At 42.7% G+C, this 18,227-nt stretch overlaps 1 protein-coding gene across 3 annotated transcripts; it reads right to left on the bottom strand.

Moving 5' to 3' along the window:
* Positions 1-17,207, bottom strand: SUPV3L1 (Suv3 like RNA helicase). 3 transcript variants are annotated; one of them, XM_064429762.1, is made up of 15 exons: positions 16,947-17,207; positions 12,572-12,649; positions 12,206-12,313; positions 10,648-10,762; positions 9,929-10,097; positions 8,427-8,538; positions 8,052-8,129; positions 6,899-6,990; positions 6,344-6,524; positions 5,828-5,921; positions 4,971-5,190; positions 4,528-4,608; positions 2,840-3,016; positions 1,158-1,306; positions 1-815 (listed from the first exon to the last, which is right to left on the bottom strand). In XM_064429762.1, the coding sequence occupies exons 1-15, from the start codon at positions 17,197-17,199 to the stop codon at positions 320-322; spliced, it is 2,403 nt and encodes an 800-aa protein (XP_064285832.1). In that variant the 5' UTR covers positions 17,200-17,207; the 3' UTR covers positions 1-319. The 3 variants fall into 3 exon arrangements, with proteins under 3 accessions (XP_064285832.1, XP_064285833.1, XP_064285834.1); XM_064429763.1 differs by lacking the exon at positions 16,947-17,207 and having other exon boundaries at positions 12,255-12,313; XM_064429764.1 differs by lacking the exons at positions 9,929-10,097; positions 10,648-10,762; positions 12,206-12,313; positions 12,572-12,649; positions 16,947-17,207 and adding an exon at positions 8,622-8,864.
* Between the last annotated feature and the right edge of the window lie 1,020 nt (positions 17,208-18,227).

The following is an 18,227-nucleotide window of genomic DNA, read 5'->3' as shown; positions in this document are numbered from 1 at the left end:
TTACCAGTGAAATCTCTGACATTTATTGATGATGAGAGGATATCTTGCAAGAAGACACCAAGTTCAAAATTTCACATAGCAGTAGATCATACACTGATGCTGAACACCATGATTGAAAGAGTGTACAGCTAAGTGGTTAAAACAAACTTATGGCCTCTGAGCTTTTAAGAGTCCAGTTCTCTGAGTGCTTCACATTACTGGTCACAGGAGAAGGAAAAGCATCAAGGAGCTGCAGCAGTGTAAACATGAAATGCCAAAGAAGTTATTAAAATAGTATTTTATTTTATGAATAAAAACTAAACAGAATTAGGGCATGGCTCTATTTTCTCTTTTTTCTCGTTTCCTTTGAACTATGCTGATCATCTCTTTTTGAACCAAAGCCATATCTACCATTCCTGTGCTGATCCTGCCACTCACTCTCCAGCTGCCTCAGCATTTCCTGTGTCAGAAGTCCCTCCCGCAGCAGTCTGTTGGCAAGAGATCCACGTCCATAGCTTTTCACATCCTCCTGCCTGCCGCCGAGCCGAGAGGGCCTCGAGCTCTTGGCTCTTCTCAGCCCTGCAGCCTCCACGGCGATGGACAGTGCCTCTGTGGAGGCTGCACCGTGACGCTCTGACCCCAGCCTGGCGTCCCTCTGAGTCCCTGAGAGGGGAAAGTCCTCTGACACGACCTCAGCTGTGCCAGGAGGGGCTGCAGACTGGGAAGCTCGGATCAGCTTTGTGATGTTGCAGACACCAATTTGGATAATGTCGTCGAGTTTCTTCTGGATATCCCTTACAAGGGCAGCGTCAGGGAACATATCCATGAAGCGGTAACTGAAGAGAGGCAGAAGAGCACACCATTAAACCTTCTCACTGGCACAAAAATGGCATATGTACTAAGTTAAAAGAATATTCATTACATGTTGCATGGGAATACATATTTTAGTTTGCATTTCAGCTGCTCCAGTCCTTGTTTCTACGTCTCTCCTTCTGTCAGTCACAAACTGCTGTGTGCAGAACTCAATCCCTCAACACTGCATTTGTCAAGATCCTCTAAAAGGCCAAAGGAGCCCATCCTGCACCACCTACACATGGGCTTGAAGACACTGCACTTCTAGGACTGCAAGTCATAAATAACAGGAAAAAACAAACAGTCTTCAAGCACAAAGACAGTACCTTAACCACAGATAGAGGTCAAAAACATCATGCACAGCTTCAAGGTGTACAAGTTCCTTGATGTTTTTTGGGGCAGCTAAGGGCCACTTGGTGTGCCGGCAGAGCCAGTCGAACGTCAGAGGCTCATTTCTGCTGAACTGTCGTGCAAACTGAAAAACAAACAGACTCAGTCAAGCCCTCAGTCAGGAAAGAACAAATCCCCAAAGAGTTAAATTCCCCAGAGTCTGTATACATAGAATACTCCATAAAACACCTGCTTTGTTTTACACAACCCAAATGCCACACATTCTTTTACTTAATAACTCAACACAGGAGTCACCTCTCCTTTCCAGGGCCTCATTAACACAATTTGTCCACAGGCCATGCACAGAGTTAAGCAACAAAAGCACAGAGCTATCCAGAAAAGCTAACACTGAAGGCATTTGATTGCATCCAGCAAAGCAGATGGACTTTGTGTCTTTTTTAATCCTCCTCCTATTTGGTTAATTATCTTGTTTCAGGTTGCCACAGTTCAGAATATTAAATGTATTCCCTGGTTTAGGATATACACTACCCACAAACCAAACAGATTAATCTGCACTAGAAATCCACTCTTCTGAAACCCAGACACCTCTGCTCTTCAACTAACAGAAAAACAAGTCAAGTAAGATTTAAATCTAAAATTTTCAAGAGTACTCATGACTTGGAATTAGTGCTTCCTATCTGGCTGATACTGAAGTGGGTTTTCTTGGCCAAGGAATGGGGCTTAAATTCACACAAGCTTTCACAACATTATGCCCCTCTGCACCTTCACTACTTGGAATCCAAAAGCTCAGCATTTTCTTAATGAAGCACTTTTTTCAACTCTTTAATCATTTACTCATTTTTTTAAAGATTATTAACCATTTTTGAAAAGCGTGGTTCTAATAATTGTGACATGAGGGCACTACATCAGTTTCATTTTTATACTATTTCATTTTAAAGTTTAATGCAGTCTTTAAAAAGGGAACAATGGCAATACTGTCTAACAAAGTAACAGTCCCAAGTGACATTATTATTAAACCTGCAAAACTGAAAAAAACAGCTGACTACAAATTCCTCAAAATAATCACTCCAGGGGCACAGCAAAAAACAATTCATCCAGGCCTGAAAAGTAAAGTGACATAATTCTGAGAGCAACTTACAGCTCTGTGCTTTCTGAGGTTTAAATTCTGTGTAACTGTACTACAGCATCAGCAATCACCCTTAATCCCACATTCTTTCTGTTAGCAAGCTAACACTTGAAGGAGCAGTAACTTGGTTTTTAATGACTGCTTTTAGGAACATGGTAGTGCAAAGCTTAACAGTGCATGAGTGACATGGGAACACAACTCTCATCCCTCCCAGTTCAGAGCTGACAGACAAGTACAAGCAGTAGGATTTTCAGAGGCAAACAGCAGAAAAGCTATCCCAACTTTAACTTACATCATGAGAACCATTTTTCAGAGGTTAAAAGCTTTGGTCAATAAAAATAGTCAAGAATTCAATACATGTCTGGCTATTTTATATCTCTTATGCTACCTGTGAGCACTTTAACAATGCTCTCAAATGATCTGACAGCAAAGCCCACAACAAATACAGCAGCTAGATACAGTCCCAGTGCACCAAAACCCTCTTGGTCCAATATAAACACCACATTTTTTGAGGGGAAAAAAATAGCTGACCTTCAACAAAGTGGTACACACAAAAGGCTCTTTTCTGTTCAAGGGTGCAGTGCAGAAGACGTATCGTGATCGCAGATTGAGTGGAATGTGCTGAATCATATCTGCCAGAAATTTAAAGTCATCAATATTGCAGACAAAGTACATCCCATCCACTTGTGAGAGGCTCACAAAAATATCCTGTGAAAATAAAACCAAATGTAAGAATGTTATTACAGGAGAGGGTTGTTCAACTTTGTCTTACCAAACCAAAAAATTATTTAGAGTTTGAAAGACTAGTTATACTAAAAGAACAATTAAAAACCATCAAGTTTGATAACAGTAGTAAAAAAGTGGACAGGGGAGCTCCCCCTGCTCTTTTAGCAGAATTTGCATTACATTCTCCAACACATAATCAGAGGAGAAGACACAACACACTACACTTCATTTAAACACTTTCAATCAGTCTCCTGCATAAAGTTCTGGAAGGGTACATTTGAGTTAGAAAGAACACCATCACAGGAACCAGTTACCACTATGTTTAGAAATTTCTGCACGTTTGTCACTTAGCATGACCCAAAAAGCTAATTTTACAGCATACAATTCAATGATTGAGGTATTTTTAGCTCAATGTCAGGATCAGATCTATTTTAGGAAGAAAGAAAACACAAGCTAAATACAGTATTCCAATAGAGGAGTTCAAAGAAAACGTGAGACGTACTCAAGGTCTGGAGAAATGGAAGGTGCAGTGCACCCTGCAGGGAGAATTTTATGGGCCCCCAAAATAATTTCTCTAATGCAAATCTTTGAAAGATTTTCTAAAAACATCTTTAAAGAAATTATGAGCTTTTTAATTAAATTAAAATTTTAATTAAATTATTTAATTAAATTTTAATTATGAATATTTAAGAGATCAAAAACAACACGAGGTTTTTATCTTAGTACTGCTATGCTAGCCCAGAAATTGCTAATTAAAAATTTTAAAGATGTGTTGTTACCCTACCAGGCTAAGTCTTCCAGGAGGTCTCCAGGTATAACGTTTTATTTCAAGATTAGAAATGTACATTTTGCTACATAACAGCAGATCAGCAGGAACAATAATGAACATTTAAAACCATGAAAGCTGCCAAGAATTTCTCAGTTTACTAAAAGCTGTGATAATGTTTTTTCAATACAGTATTGGAATCTTAATTTCTACTTTATAATGTTTTTGTACATCTGAAAGAACTAGATCTAAACAGGAGATCAAATCAATCCCACAAAATCAGTTTTCTAAAAGTTACACACTGTTTTACCACAGAATCCACAGAAACAGGAAGAACAATCAGGTAGCTTTCAGATATGTGGAAATCTGACATGACCAGTTTTCCAGGAATTTTCAAATAATTTATCTAAATTTAGATCTCTAATATCTTCAGCCTCAGACCTAAATGCCTACATTTAAAATTCAGAAAAGCTGGAATGAAAAAGCTGCTGCACAGTTTTAAAAACACGTAAAAAGGACTGACATGTTTCAAAGCTTTCAAGTTTAGCACAGAAAAGTTAAACATCCTAAACCCATCTGCAGTCACTTGTGTGGTAGAGAGGAGAATCCAATTGATAAAAAAATAACACAAGGCTGTCTGTCAGGTCTCCCAAGAGCAGGTTCGTACAGAACAATGACAGTGATACTCCATTTTTAAAGCAAAAGCTAATATTTTGATCATTCTTACAATTAAGTTGGATAGAGTGGCATCAGGAAGATGATAAGCGAACATTTCAATCTGCTCAGGAGTAGGATGTAGGCCAGCTGCCTGAATGGAAAATAAAGAAAAAACCTCTATTAATTCTCAATATGGTTTTAAAATGAATGCACCAGAAACAATATATGGAAGACAAAATGCAAGAAAGCAAAGCACCCTGCAGACTCCAGTTTATTTAGCACACTTAGCAGAAATTTAAGAACTTTTGTGCTTGAGCTTTTAATTCTTAAAAGAGCAGATCCAATATAAAAGCAGCATAGCAATTCTCCAAATGGAACACATATCCAAAGTCACTCTGGCACAAGACAACTCATTTTTATGGGTTGCAAACAGAAGGAAAAGTAACATGGGACCAGAATATCACAAGCCAGCCCCAGAGCACGTGTGTATGAAGTGGGTGGCGAGGGCCCCACCTGGACAGGGGGCACGGCGTCGCTCAGGATCTCCCGGAGCTGCGCGAGGTCGTCGCGGTGCATGGTGGTGACCTCTCCCTGCCTGAAGGAGGAGCCGAAGCGCCCGGCCCTGCCCGCGATCTGCAGGGCCTGCGAGGTGCTGATGGAGTCTATTTCCTTCTCTCCCTTCTCATTCACAGTTGGCTTTACGATGGAGTTAAAAATTATTCTTCTTATGCACCTGAAATATTTAACGAAAAACAAAGCAAATTACTTCCAATATGAAGAACTGAAGTTTTGCTTTTATATAAGCCTTTTTCTCCTCTATAAATTAGGGTATCACAGATACTACTTATGGACACAGCATATTCTAAAGGACAGGAGAACCACTGGCTAGTGGCAGGAGAATAATAATCCCTGAACACATCAATCGTGTCCTAATCACCTCCCAATCCATTCACCAGCACCTGCCTCAGTAGCTTGTAGTGATGTGACTGCATGTCCTTCACCATGGAAATACATCTGGCACTGAGCTGAACTTGCTCTGTGTTTCAGAAATGCAAGAGAACAGTAACTCTGACAAGCCAGCCCATTTCCTCCCAGTTCATCCTGCAGGCCCTGTCATCCACAGCCAACTATCACACTGAATTAGGCCCAGGGAGCCATTTGGTTCTAGAAACCAGTTTTAAAAATAAAGCTTAGTTCTGCCTAACCAAATTGATCACGACTTCAAAACTGAAATGTATGTACTGTGTTATCTAGACACAGGAGACATTTAGATGAGTTAATCAGACTGAGGAGACAAAAAGCAAGGAAATTAATGTGGCCATCACACCCGAAGGAAAATAGAAGTACCATAACCTGCTGCAAGTACTTACAAATTGAGTCCCATTCCAATTGCATCTGTAGCAACTAAAATTTTGCATGGATCATCAGGATCATTGAATTTCTTTGCCTGTTCAAGCTTTGTTCCTAAAACAGAATGACAGAACGCTTCACATAGCAAACTTCATACAAAATAAAGACAACACATTACTAAGTCCCATGTCATTATAATAGGCTGAGGAAAAAAAGAAAAAAGGTATTTGATTGGTATTTGGCCACAGATGGGGGGAGGAGGCAGGAGGGATTCAAATCATTCCCAGAGTTGTGGAGAGACCTCATTTAATTATATCTATCTGAAGATCAAAATTAAGTACATGCTAAAGGTCTAATCCCAAGATTAAAACACCAGTCAATGAAAGCTGATTACTTTCTCTAGCTATATAGAGAAGCAAAACCAGGAAACTAGCACTGCTTTATTTTAAAATAAAGCAAGCAGTACAAGGGGGTTTTTCCTGAGAAAAGCACAAGGAGCAGAACACTCCCTCAGCAATAAAAGCAGGATGCTGTACCTGGTGGCAGACTGCCGTATATGACAGCACATTCCAACCCTCTGGCTTCAATCTGCCGGCTGACAGAGTAGATGTCGTTCTTGCTGAAACAGACAATGCAGTCCCCAGCACGGAGGTTATCCAAGGACTCCAGGGCATAATCCAGCACAGTCAGAGGAGTCAGTCTCTCGTAGTTTCGGACCTACAATTAAAGTTGCCAAAAAGGGTATCTTTTTAAACTCAAATTCCATCATATCTAGAGATTAACCAGCAATGCATCCTGTAAAGTCAGCAAACTCAAGAGCACCGTGCCCCCCTGGAAGACCAGAGCTGTTACAGTCCATAAACAGCTGTACCAGCTGCAGCATCCCCTAAAGGGAACTCATGAAACCACTTACCTTCTTTCAGAAAAACAGGACCACTATTTAAAAAGGGAAGGAAAAACTTTGCAACATCTTTGCTTTACAGAAATTGAGAAACATTTTATCAATACTTCCTGCAGGACAACTTTGAGCAGTGATACCCCCAAGCAACGAGAACCTGAAGTTCTGTTCATAGCTTCTCAGAATTACTTACTTCAACTTCCTCCCCTGTGGTGTACATGAGCTCTGTCACCAAGTCAATAGCAGCAGGTTCTCCACAAACATGGATTTCTTCTGCACAAAGCCCTGAACAAAGTCCAGTGAAATAAAAAGCAAAATGTTACTTGCTTATATACAACAGTAGCTTTAGCTGGCTCTTAAGGTATCAAAAAAATCATATTTTGGTTGCTAAACACAATGAAGACTGCATTTCACCTCCTTCAACGACCCAAACCTGCACCTAAAGCCTCTCCCACAATACACTATTTCCCTAGAGCTGCTCTTGATCTCTTACCAGCAGGAGACACTGACAATTCATTCATGTGATTATCAGAGCAGCCAATATCTCACTGCACCCTCTCGGCCAAAACAAGAGGTACCCTCAGCCACTGAACAAATGGAGCAAAGATTTGAATATGTTTTGCTTAACTACTCATGTTTTACTAACTCCCAAACCATAGAAGAAATGAGGAGTTTTGTTTTCTGCAGGAATTCACCTCTAATTCAGTCAGAACACAAAAGGGAAAAACAGGAAGTAAAGGAAGTGTGACAAATCTGCTGAACTTAGAATCAAAAGCAATGAAAGGAAGGGTCAAGAGGGAATCGGATTCCAAACTTCTGTTCCAAATATGAGGAAAACTGCTTCAAAAATACCTCTAGCAAAATTCTAAAATTATCAAAATAAGCATTCTTGTAAGAACATAACAGATTGATGCAGCCCTATAAATGAGCCATTTAAAATTAACACTATAAAATACTTAAAGTTACCATTATTTAGCACAATCTCTACAAAGGTGAGAATCTCTCTAAACAAAGGTGTTGTTTTAATTGAACAGAAAAGTTTACTTCTTGGAAATAGTCAATGTAAAAGCACAGAACAATGTAGTAAAGACTCCCTATTATCCAAGGAAGGAAAAATAAAAGAGGCATCTGAACAAAATTTTAAAAACCCATTTGTTAAGCAAAACACAACAGGTAGCTTCCTGTCATGTGGACAAATCCTTTGAGGCAGAGTATCTCTCTAACTTTTTGTGAGAAGACATGAAAAACAAATACTTTTCTTTTGCATCACCAATGACTCTACCAACTGCTAAGCTTGAATTTCCTGTGCCATTAAGCCAATTCATTGCCAATACAACCAAGCTTACCTAGAAGGGCTCTTGTCCAAGCCCAGCCTCTGGCAGGATCTCTGATCATCTGAATTTCATCAATCACAGCAACTTCATCTTAAAACAAAAAAAGAAAAATGTGATGCACCAAGGAAGAGCATCTAGAACAGTAGTACAAGACATGAAGGAATTCACAAGGCTCCTAAAAAAGGTTGCTCAAACAAAGCTAATCCACTACCACCAAAAAGCTACTCTGAGATGATCCAGGTTTCTTGAACTCTAGTTCAGGAATTGTTGAAGTAAGAGTGAAAAAGAAGAGCTCAGCTACTTTTGAGCCCAAGGAATAACACACACACACACACACACACACACAAGGATACCACAGACAGGACAGAAACAAGTCTGTGTACTTACAAGGTGTATTAGTGCTGCACATTTCAATGGTACAAGCAACATGAGGAGCCTGCCTGGAGTCTTCATTGGCAAACACACGCTCTTCTCCTGTCACCAGGTCACAGGGCACATTCTAAAGGCATTCAGAAATCTCAGGGTAAGTTTATCAAACATGAAACAATCTCCTTTCCAAAGAAGACAAAGACAGTTTCTTACAGTAGTTTCTAGGACAATGTTAAAGAAGCTATCCAGAAAATAACTACTCAGCCTTGAGAGATTTGTGTCTTGTATTTAAGTCCTATCAGAGTGGAGATTTAATGAAGTGGTATCTGTAATGAGATGCCTTTCTCTACTCCTGTAGGAGGTTACATCTTCCCCTGAGCATTTCAGAACTGTCACCAAAGAACTGTCAGAAGAGTACAAGGGGCTCATAAAGCAAGGCCCAGGAGTGAAGGAGCCCTGCAAGCCCCGGCCTGCTCCAGTTCCTTTGGCAATTACCCTGCTGCCTCATACTCACACAGCAAGAGCTCATGAGGACCAGCTGTGAGAGACAGCTGAGGCCACCACCCTGCCAGCCCTACCCTCCTTGGTGCTGGTGGCTGCTCCATCCACACCTACAGCCACCTGCAGAGCCCTGCTGGAGGCCCTGCTCAAGCCCCTGGGGCCTAAATAAGATCCAGGAGCCAGCCACTGAAAAGTTCTCACACACACTAAACACATGGGAGAAAAGCTGAGTCATCCCTAGCAAGAAACATCTCTGCATGGTACCCACAGTCACCCTGTGAATACATGTGCTACATTACAGATATCTCCTAGGACTAAACAATCTTTCTGATCTGTTGCTTGGACAGACTGATACTAGAAGTTACAAATTCTACATCAAAAAAAGAGAAATCACAACATCACTACTCTACACACACCCTGTGCTGTGTTAACATATGATATGTGGTTGTAGTGCTTCAGAACTGGTCTGGTTCTCTGCAGCTGGAAACACACAGGTGAGGAGCCTCCAAAAATATGCCAAAAGCAACATAAAACACTAATGAGAATTTCCTCTAGGGACCTGATATACAGCACTGCTCTTCAACACATCTGAACCCGCAGAATTTTTCAAGGATGGTGAAGTGAAATATATTTATACATCGAAGCAGAAGGTTGAGGGGAGTTAAACAAGGGTAATTTTTTGTGTACAAGCTATAATAAAGGTCATGGGGAAAAGAAGGCATGGTCCCTATGCTTAAAAACCTAACAGTAGAACCTGGCTAAACCAGGGAACAACAAATCTCAGGGAACAGAGGCAGGTTACAGGGATGATTGCACAGCACTGTTCCACTCAGGGAAACGATGTTCCATTCTGCAGCTAAAGCAGAAATGCACAACTGATTTCACATGAGCTGACAGCACTGCAAAGCAAAGGCACAGGGCTCCAGGGACCACCTGGGGCCACTGCAGGACTCTACAGACATGCATTCATGAGACTGTTCCAGTACTAAGGAATTTGGTAAGTAATATGACATACTGACAGCATCATTACTCTTTTGGAAGATCTCATGAGCCAGAAGTTTCAGTGGACCACAGTATATTCCAGATTTGGCTGACAAAAATCTCTGGATAGCATGGTAAGTTTTTCCACTGTTTGTAGGACCAGCATGGAATATTATCTTTCTCTGAATAGCCCTGGCATCTGGATACCTAAAGCAAAGGCAAAAAAAGCAGAGCTGTTGAACATTTATCTGTATACTGATTCAGGAGAAACTGGCAATTAGCTTAAGCATTTATTCATTAATAGTCATAATTTTAATGTGTGTTGAAAGCAGAAATATCAAGTTCTTAGAGACAGTATAAAGACGTTACTGTGTCTTACACATTGATCTTCTAAGTCACACAATGCTTTCAAAGATTCAGAGTGAAATTCACATATTACATTCAAAATAATTCTCATGATTCCTGCAATTCTCGTTCTTTGAGCTTATCAACATTTTAATGTTTTGATGTGCTACCTCCCAAACACATTATCAGAAAACATCTTCCTGGAAAAGCCACACCAACTCAGTGACTTCCATAGCTGATATATTCTTATTTTCTTTTTAATTCATCGTGATGTATCTTGTAAAAAATCCAAGAGTTCCTGACACAAATTATTGTAGAAACAGAGAAAAGCACTGAAAATGTAGCATAATTACACTGAAGCCCACAGACTATGGAATTGTATGGCACTAAGCAAACACTTGAGCACACTGACCAGTTGGGAGGCAGCCTCAGGTCGCTGATCTTGCGCAGATCATCCATGCAGTCCAGCATTGGGAAGATCTGCTTTGCGTGCCTCAGGAAAAATGGAAACAGGTCATCCACGTGACCTAGAAGAAGAAATCCTTTTCAGAAAGTTTCTGTGCTTCATTATAAACTTAGAAAAAATATTTTCTACCACTTCCACCCCACACTCATATAATCCTTTCAACTTCTGGCTCTCTACAAAGTTCAATAATTACCTCAGTGGCAGAGAGGGAAACTGACACAAGTACATGGACTCATTTAGCAATGGAATACAAACACACTAACATGAAAAAGTGCTTCTCATTTCAGCATATTCACTCTGCTCAGCCTACTCGCCTACAGAACTTCTAAGTACAAACAAGAAACTGTGGAAAAGCTGGAGGAGAAACAGCTTTCCTGTCCTAAGATATTCATGAATAAACAGAGAAAAACAGATTTGCAGCTTCTCCAAGCTACTGAGACTTGGAATGCTGGTTCCAAATTCTAAAATCAACTTAGAAGAGAAGTCCAGGTTTTTGCACAGTAGACATGTGGGCCTTAAAGGTCTCATTTCAGGTCACACTCCTACTGTCCAGCTCTCTTAGAATTTCAAAGAACTGTCTTGAGCTAAAAAACTGTTTTTATCAAACATACACACACAAAAAGAAAAAGCAGTAATTTGGGGTTTGTTGGGAGTGTTTTTGCTTTGTTGGGGGTGATGTTTGATTTTGGGGGAGGTTAAATTGAGAATTATTATTCAATTAATGAAAATTATTGTGGAAATTTTTTTAAACGTGTAGTATATTTAATTATCATCTTTGGACAAGCAAAACTCAAATTTAAAAAATTCAATATTTGTGTACACGAGTTTTAAGGTATAATGCTCTTCAATCACCAGATAAGGAGTGGAAATGAGAAAACCCTGTGAAATATTTTATGCACAAATATAATAAAACTATTTCTGAAGATGGCTAACATTTAAAATCTACGCATTTACATTTTAAGACAAAACCTTTAAAATCCCACCATTAAACACACACTGTGCAGCTCAAACCTGGAGAAAGCTGGCTCTGCTGCTCCCAGCTGGCATCACCTCCCAGTTCAGTGCTGTTGATCGCAGCAGAGGATGCACTAAGCAGGCAGACACCTCTGGGAGTGCCACAGCACTGTCACAGAGCTGCCACCAGCTGGGACACAGCTCTCCAAGTGCCCCCTAGTGACCACTGCATTAAAGAGGAATAAACAACAGCACTGGTTTCCTTTCAGCCCTGAACAGATGCTGCACAACCACAGCCTGCTTCTTGCCAACACCTCCACGTCTTTCATGTCCACTTCAGAAGATTTAAGAGCAGAACATTCCCTAGGATGGGCACAAATGTTTCTGACAGGGAAGCAGGGATTTTTAATCTCTCTGACAGCAGTGAATTAATTCTCAATCATATTGAATAATAATTCTCAGTAGGGGGTCCTCATGTGCACAGGTGAGTATACAAGGGAAAGCAAAGTAAAAATGCACATTTTATTTTACAAGCATTCCAGATACTTGCCTGCACCACAGCATATATCATTGAGAATAATATGCAAATCAGCACTCACAGAACTGGATTCCATGATATACTTCCTAAAGCTTATAAATGCCTGGTGAAAGAGGCGAGCTGGGGAGAAAAGAAAGAACAAAATTAATGTGGCCAGGATCATAAAATTCTATTGGTAAACACCCAATAAAACACTGAAGCAGTTCATTAAAAACCTGTACCTTAATACAAGCTATTAAAAATATAAAGGTTATTTGAACTAAGTGGAAGAGACAATGTAAAGAAGCAGTGTTGTGATAAAAAGATCACATCTAATACCACATTTGAAGTAAAACAGATTTCACATTAAAGTAACATAAACTTAAAACATTTTCTTACCATCCAGTCCATTTTCAGCTCCTAATCTTTGAATTTCTTTTCTTTTGTAGAACTTATTTAAGTTTTTTAGGACTTCACCTGTAGAAAAAGAATAACTTTTTTTTTAGCTTCCTCAAAATTTAATCACATTCTCCTGGCCCAAAGATCCTGGTTTATAGTCTCCTTACTCTGGAGAGAGGGAATCTTTCCATGCTGAACAGACACCCTAAATCAAATAAAATCAATGAGTGAGACTGGGGCTATTGTGGAGGACAACCTTCAGCTGCAGCAGAGTAAGAACTGCCAGCCATCCCCCTGGTACTTGATAAGAAACCATAAAGATGGGAATGTGCAGCTAACAAGTCATGGAACAAACTAATTAATGGTTTGGCGTGGGTTTTTGTTTATCAGCACCTGTCAGGAGGTTTTAATATGGAAAGCAAAGCTACTTCAGCTACTTGGTGACAGCTTTTAATCAACATCCTGAGGCTTCCAAGACAGACTCCTCAGTAAGATCAGGTAATCCAGACACAGTATTCTTTCTTTTCTCAGGTTAAATGATCGGAAGGAAGAAAAAAAGAAAAACCCCAGAGTTTCTTCATATGTAGCACAAATTACTCAGCTTTCTTTGAATAAAATCGTATAAAAATTTTAATAAACTCTTTCCCTCCCCTAAAAGGCAATTTTGCAACAAAATTGTATTTACTCAAGTACACGCTAATTTTAGTTCATTAAATGTTAATTAAATGACAGAGAAAAAAAAAGTGGCCCCTTTCCATCTACAGTAGGTCAGAAATTCACAAAAAAATCTAGCAAATTTCACAAACACCTATCCATGAGCTTATGTTCTTCTTAAAACTCAAGTCTGAGAGCCCTGCATTATAAAATGCTAGGAGTGACAAACGTAGCACACCCGGTGCCAGCACAAGCCACTGGACACAACACTGTCAAGCTCTGCTCTCTGCCACTCACTCTGTAACTGTCTGACATGGCATGGAAAGCTTCCCAGGAAATCAGCCTCCAGTTACTGGAAGATTGCCTCTCTAAAAAGCTGTAACAGAGACAGGCCACTTGGCACAAGGAAAATCACCAGCTGACAAGAATATGGCAAATTTAAATGCACATCCCATAGCACTACAGGAGTGTTTTAATGGATTAACTCACGTTCTGAAATGTTCCCAAAGGCAACAAAGAAGCAAGGGCACCATCAGGATTACAATTCCTAGGAAGGCATCCACACTCATGAAATCAAAGCCAGACTGGAAAACTGCAGTATGAGCAAGCACAGGGCTCAGTGCTCTTCAGAGCTTCCCTAAGAAGCTCTAGCAACTAACACATCATCAGCCACGCAGCTAAACTCACAGCCCATTGGCCTTCCTACAAGATTGAAAGGTCAATGCCAAAACATGTTTCTATCCAAGGCCCGTGACATTGGGACCGTGCTGCCCAAGGTCAGGATCCTTCCTGAGCACAAACACTTCTCTTGACAATAAGGTAAATCTGAACAAAACGAAGCTGGCACTGCAGCCCATGTGTGCTCATCCAAATGCACAAACACAGGCAGAGCATCTGTGTCCTGTCTCGATCACCTCTCTTTTTACCATTCACTCCTGCTTTGAGATTTCCCTTTGTTTATCTCTCTCATTCTAGAGCTATGTTTTAGCTCTTATTCCTCAATTACTTTGACTTTTCAGCAGCATTTCTAAGGTTCTCTGTAAAAAGACAGCCCAACTGCAGCACAGTTCAGAAATCATTCAGTTAGTCTCCAATGTACCAGATTCATTTAGGTGTTTCAACTCTGCTTGCAGGAGAACTTCAGAGTCACTTCCCTGTGTCTCTGATGCCAACAACCCCCTGCAGTCAGGCTGTGTGTTACCACTGGGGCAGCTGAAGTGCTTTATTTATTTATTTATATTTATTCCTCCCCAACTATTAGACTGCCATTGTCCAGTCCAAGCAACGTGTGCATCTACCAAGCCCTGACATTCAATGCCAACTGATACACACAGCGAAACTGAAAGCATCCATCAGCACCCACAGGGTACACTTCCTATGAAGCTGTGGAAAACAGAAGCAGTGCATTAATTTCAGGTCTGTCATGAAGTTTTTACAAAACTGTCCTTACAAAAATAAGCTTCTGAAAAGACCTTTACTCTTCCTAACAGTGTTTGACTAGTGTGAAAACCATAATCACTTGAGCAAGTAACAAGCCAACAAGATGATTCACACTGCAAGTATGCTCACTAACAAAGTTTCTTCACAAGCTGCAATGAGAAAGCTCAAAAATACACATCTTTATTGGATCTTGTCAGTACTCAGCAGCAGAATCTGACAAACTATCTTCATTTAAAATATAAAAAACCATAACATGCATAACACTGTGAGTGGTCAGAACCTGAAGGGGGAAGCAGAGGAAGACTATTTATTTTTTTTTTAATGGCTACAAGAAGGTCTTGTCCAGCCTTCTCTAACATTACTGGGTTTCAAAATACCAATACTTTTAAAATTCATTATTGGTTTTTCAAAACATGGTTGACAGCAACAAAGAGAGCCAGATGAGCACCCCACAGGTCACCTGGCTGCTACTCCTTGCCAGTCTCACAGGCTGTCTGAAGTTAATTTTCACCTGTGCAAGCACACATCATTTTAGCCAACACAACTTAGCAAAGACCAAACAGAATCTGTACTTATTTTCCCAGAGCATTTCAGTTGTAGTTTTGAAGAAATCCAATCTAACTGCTCCTCTAATAAATGAGACAACAGGTAATGTACAAGTAAAAAGCCAAAGCCATCACTCATCTTTATTGGCACCTGAGGAATGCACTATTCATATAAAAGACAAGTTTGACAATGCAGATTTTTGCATTACAGTTGTTCAGGATTCTTCATCCCGACTGGGATTTTTTAGTTTTCAAGGCCAGATATTCTTCTCTCCACAGTTCTGAACTATTAAGATAATTTGCCCATGGCTCCTCTACTCTGGAGTTAAGATAAATAATATTTCATCACAACACTTAGTTATGAGATGAAAGATTTCCATTTGCACCCTTAATGCTTTCAGATCAGCAAACATCAAAAGAATGGTTGAACCTTGTCTTTTATTGACCAATTCCTTAAAGATCATGGAGTCATAAGATCACAGAAGTGTCTGGGTTGGAAGGGACCTTAAAGACCTTCTCACTCCAGTCCCCAGCCACGGGCAGGGACACTTCCTCTATCCCAGGCTGCTCCAAACCCTATTCAACCTGGCCTTAGACACTTCCAGGGACCCAGGGGCAGCCACAGCTTCTCTGGGCACCCTGTGCCAGGGCCTCACCTCCCTCACAGGGAAGAATTTTTTCCTAACACCCAATCTAAACCTACCCTCCGTCCATCTGAAGCCACTCCCCCTAGTCCTGTCACTTCACCCACTTTTGATCTAGGCACACTCACACACAGACAATCTCTTCGGTCTGTACCATCAATACTTGAGGAAACTCTGTCTTTCAAGTCCAGGTACAACTATGGCTCTGGAATGCACAGTTTGGCTGCGGAACACGCCCCAAGCACCTTTACCCGGACCGCGCCAAAGCCGAGAATGGAGGGAGCGGCCAGGAGCCTCCTCCACCCGGGGCATGCCTGGGCAATCCCAGAGTATCCCGAGCTGGAAGGCACCCCCCGGATCACCGTGCACAGCACAGCTCCAGGAATCCCAGCACACGCAGGTGTCACCTCACCCAGCCTTCATCCCGCCTCACCTTCACGGGCACAGTCAGCGAGAGGCCAGACAAGCTGCGGGGAAGGACGCCCTGCTCTCAAGGGAGAGGAGCCGAGAGCAGCAGGGGCGAGTGCCCTCAGCCCTCAGGAGGGCCACAGATCAACTAAGGCGGGAAGACCACTTCAGTCATCGAGTCCAACCTATGACCAAGCACCACCTTGTGTGCCACAGGCAGCCTGTCCTTAAAAACACCTCCAGAGACGGGGACTCCACCACCTCGCCGGGCAGCCCCTTCCAACATTTATTTACTTTTCCTGTGAAGAAATTCCCCCCAATGCCCAACCTAAGCCGTCCCTGGCACAGCCTGAGGCCGTTTCCTCTAGTCCCGCGGCTGGTCCCTAAGCAGAGCCCGAGTCCCATCTGGCTGCAGCCGCCTGGAGCCTCCTCTCCTGCCGGCCGAGCCCCAGCAGCTCCCGCAGCCGCTCCTCGTCGGATCTCGGCTCAGCCCCTTCCCAGCCCCGTTCTCCGCACTCGCTCGAGCTCCCAACGTCCCAAGGTCCTTCCCGAGGGGAGCGGCCCCGAGCGCTGCAGCTGCGGCCTTAGCAGCCCGCAGCGCCGGCGGGCACAGGGCGGGCGAGGCCTCACGGTCGGTGCCCCGGGACCCCCGCCCCGTCCCCTCACGGCGCCGCCCGCACTCACCTTTGTCCAGGGGCCGCGTGAGCTCGGCGCCCACGTCCTCCTCGGCCGCGCCGCCGAGGCCGGGCTTCAGCGGCACGGGCACGAAGAGCGAGGTGTCGGGGGCGCGGGAGGCGCCGCCGTCCCCGCTGGAGCCCGACGCCGACGAGGCGGAGGCGGCGGGGCGCGCGCGGGCGGCGGAGCCGCCGCCATGCCGGAGCGCGAGCGCCGCGCGCGCCGGGAGCCGCCGCAGCAGCGGCCACGCGCAGCGACTCATCCGCGGACAAGGGCGGCGGCGGCGGCGCGCGGCCGGCGCGTCATCGGCCCGCGCGCCCGGCCCGCCCCCCGCGCGTGCGCCGCGCCGCCCCCGCCCCGAGCCCTCAGGGAGCCCTGAGGGAGCGCAGCGCCCCTCACACACACAGCAGGCGGGTTTAGTGAGAACACAGTGTTTAATAATTCAAATAGCAGCTCGGGATGCCTCCGCCCGCCCCCGCTCGGTATACATGGGTGCGCAATCTGAGGCTGGTTAAGTACAATCAAGTTTTTCAAAATCAACGTTCCCAGGTTTACGACATGCAAGTGACCATGAAAATATTTGGTTGTTTTTTTTTTTTTAACTTTATTCTTTTAAGTTTCTGAACAGGCACTTACATGAGGGAGTTGGATTTGCTCTCAGCCGAAGAGTATCCTAGCATAAAGTACACAGTCTCTGCTTTATCAAAGTGCCGCAGTAATAAAACAGTTCTTACAGAAATGTAATTTGATTATTTACTTACTCATAAAGTAAGGTTACCAATGACACTTGCACCGGAGCTGAGAAGCCTTGGTTTAAAGGCCAAGAGAACTACAAGTGCAAGTTGCCTTCCTCACAGCAGGCTTCCGTTTGTGCCCAAGCCACAGGTCTGACAACAGGTCTGTGTGAACAGATGAACACTTAACTCCTTTAAGCTACTTATTCAAACACTAAATGCCTACGAGATGATGATAAAGACAAACAATCTGCTGGGCCAGGCAAGCTCCTGAGCTTTAAGGCTTGCCTGGCTTTGAACACCTTTGCAGAAGACCACAAGAAGCTCGTTTGCTCTGCGAGGCCAGAAGGATGTCCTTTGGGGACAGTCTGCCTCTCCTGTCAGGACAGCTACAGACACTGACTGTGAAGACAGTGGAATCATGAAGCCAGGAGGAAACACAGTTTCACATATTTGCAAAATAATCAATGTTACTAGCATTTACTTCATCAACAATATAACGATGTTCAAACTCTTTACCCGCTCACTGCCTGAGGGTGAACTCATGACACCCCTA

This window comes from Passer domesticus, chromosome 8 (assembly GCF_036417665.1).
Source record: "Passer domesticus isolate bPasDom1 chromosome 8, bPasDom1.hap1, whole genome shotgun sequence".
In the NCBI taxonomy this organism is placed as follows: domain Eukaryota; kingdom Metazoa; phylum Chordata; class Aves; order Passeriformes; family Passeridae; genus Passer; species Passer domesticus.
The sequence above is the reverse complement of the archived record's forward strand: the minus strand, read 5'-3'. Positions and strand labels throughout refer to the sequence as shown.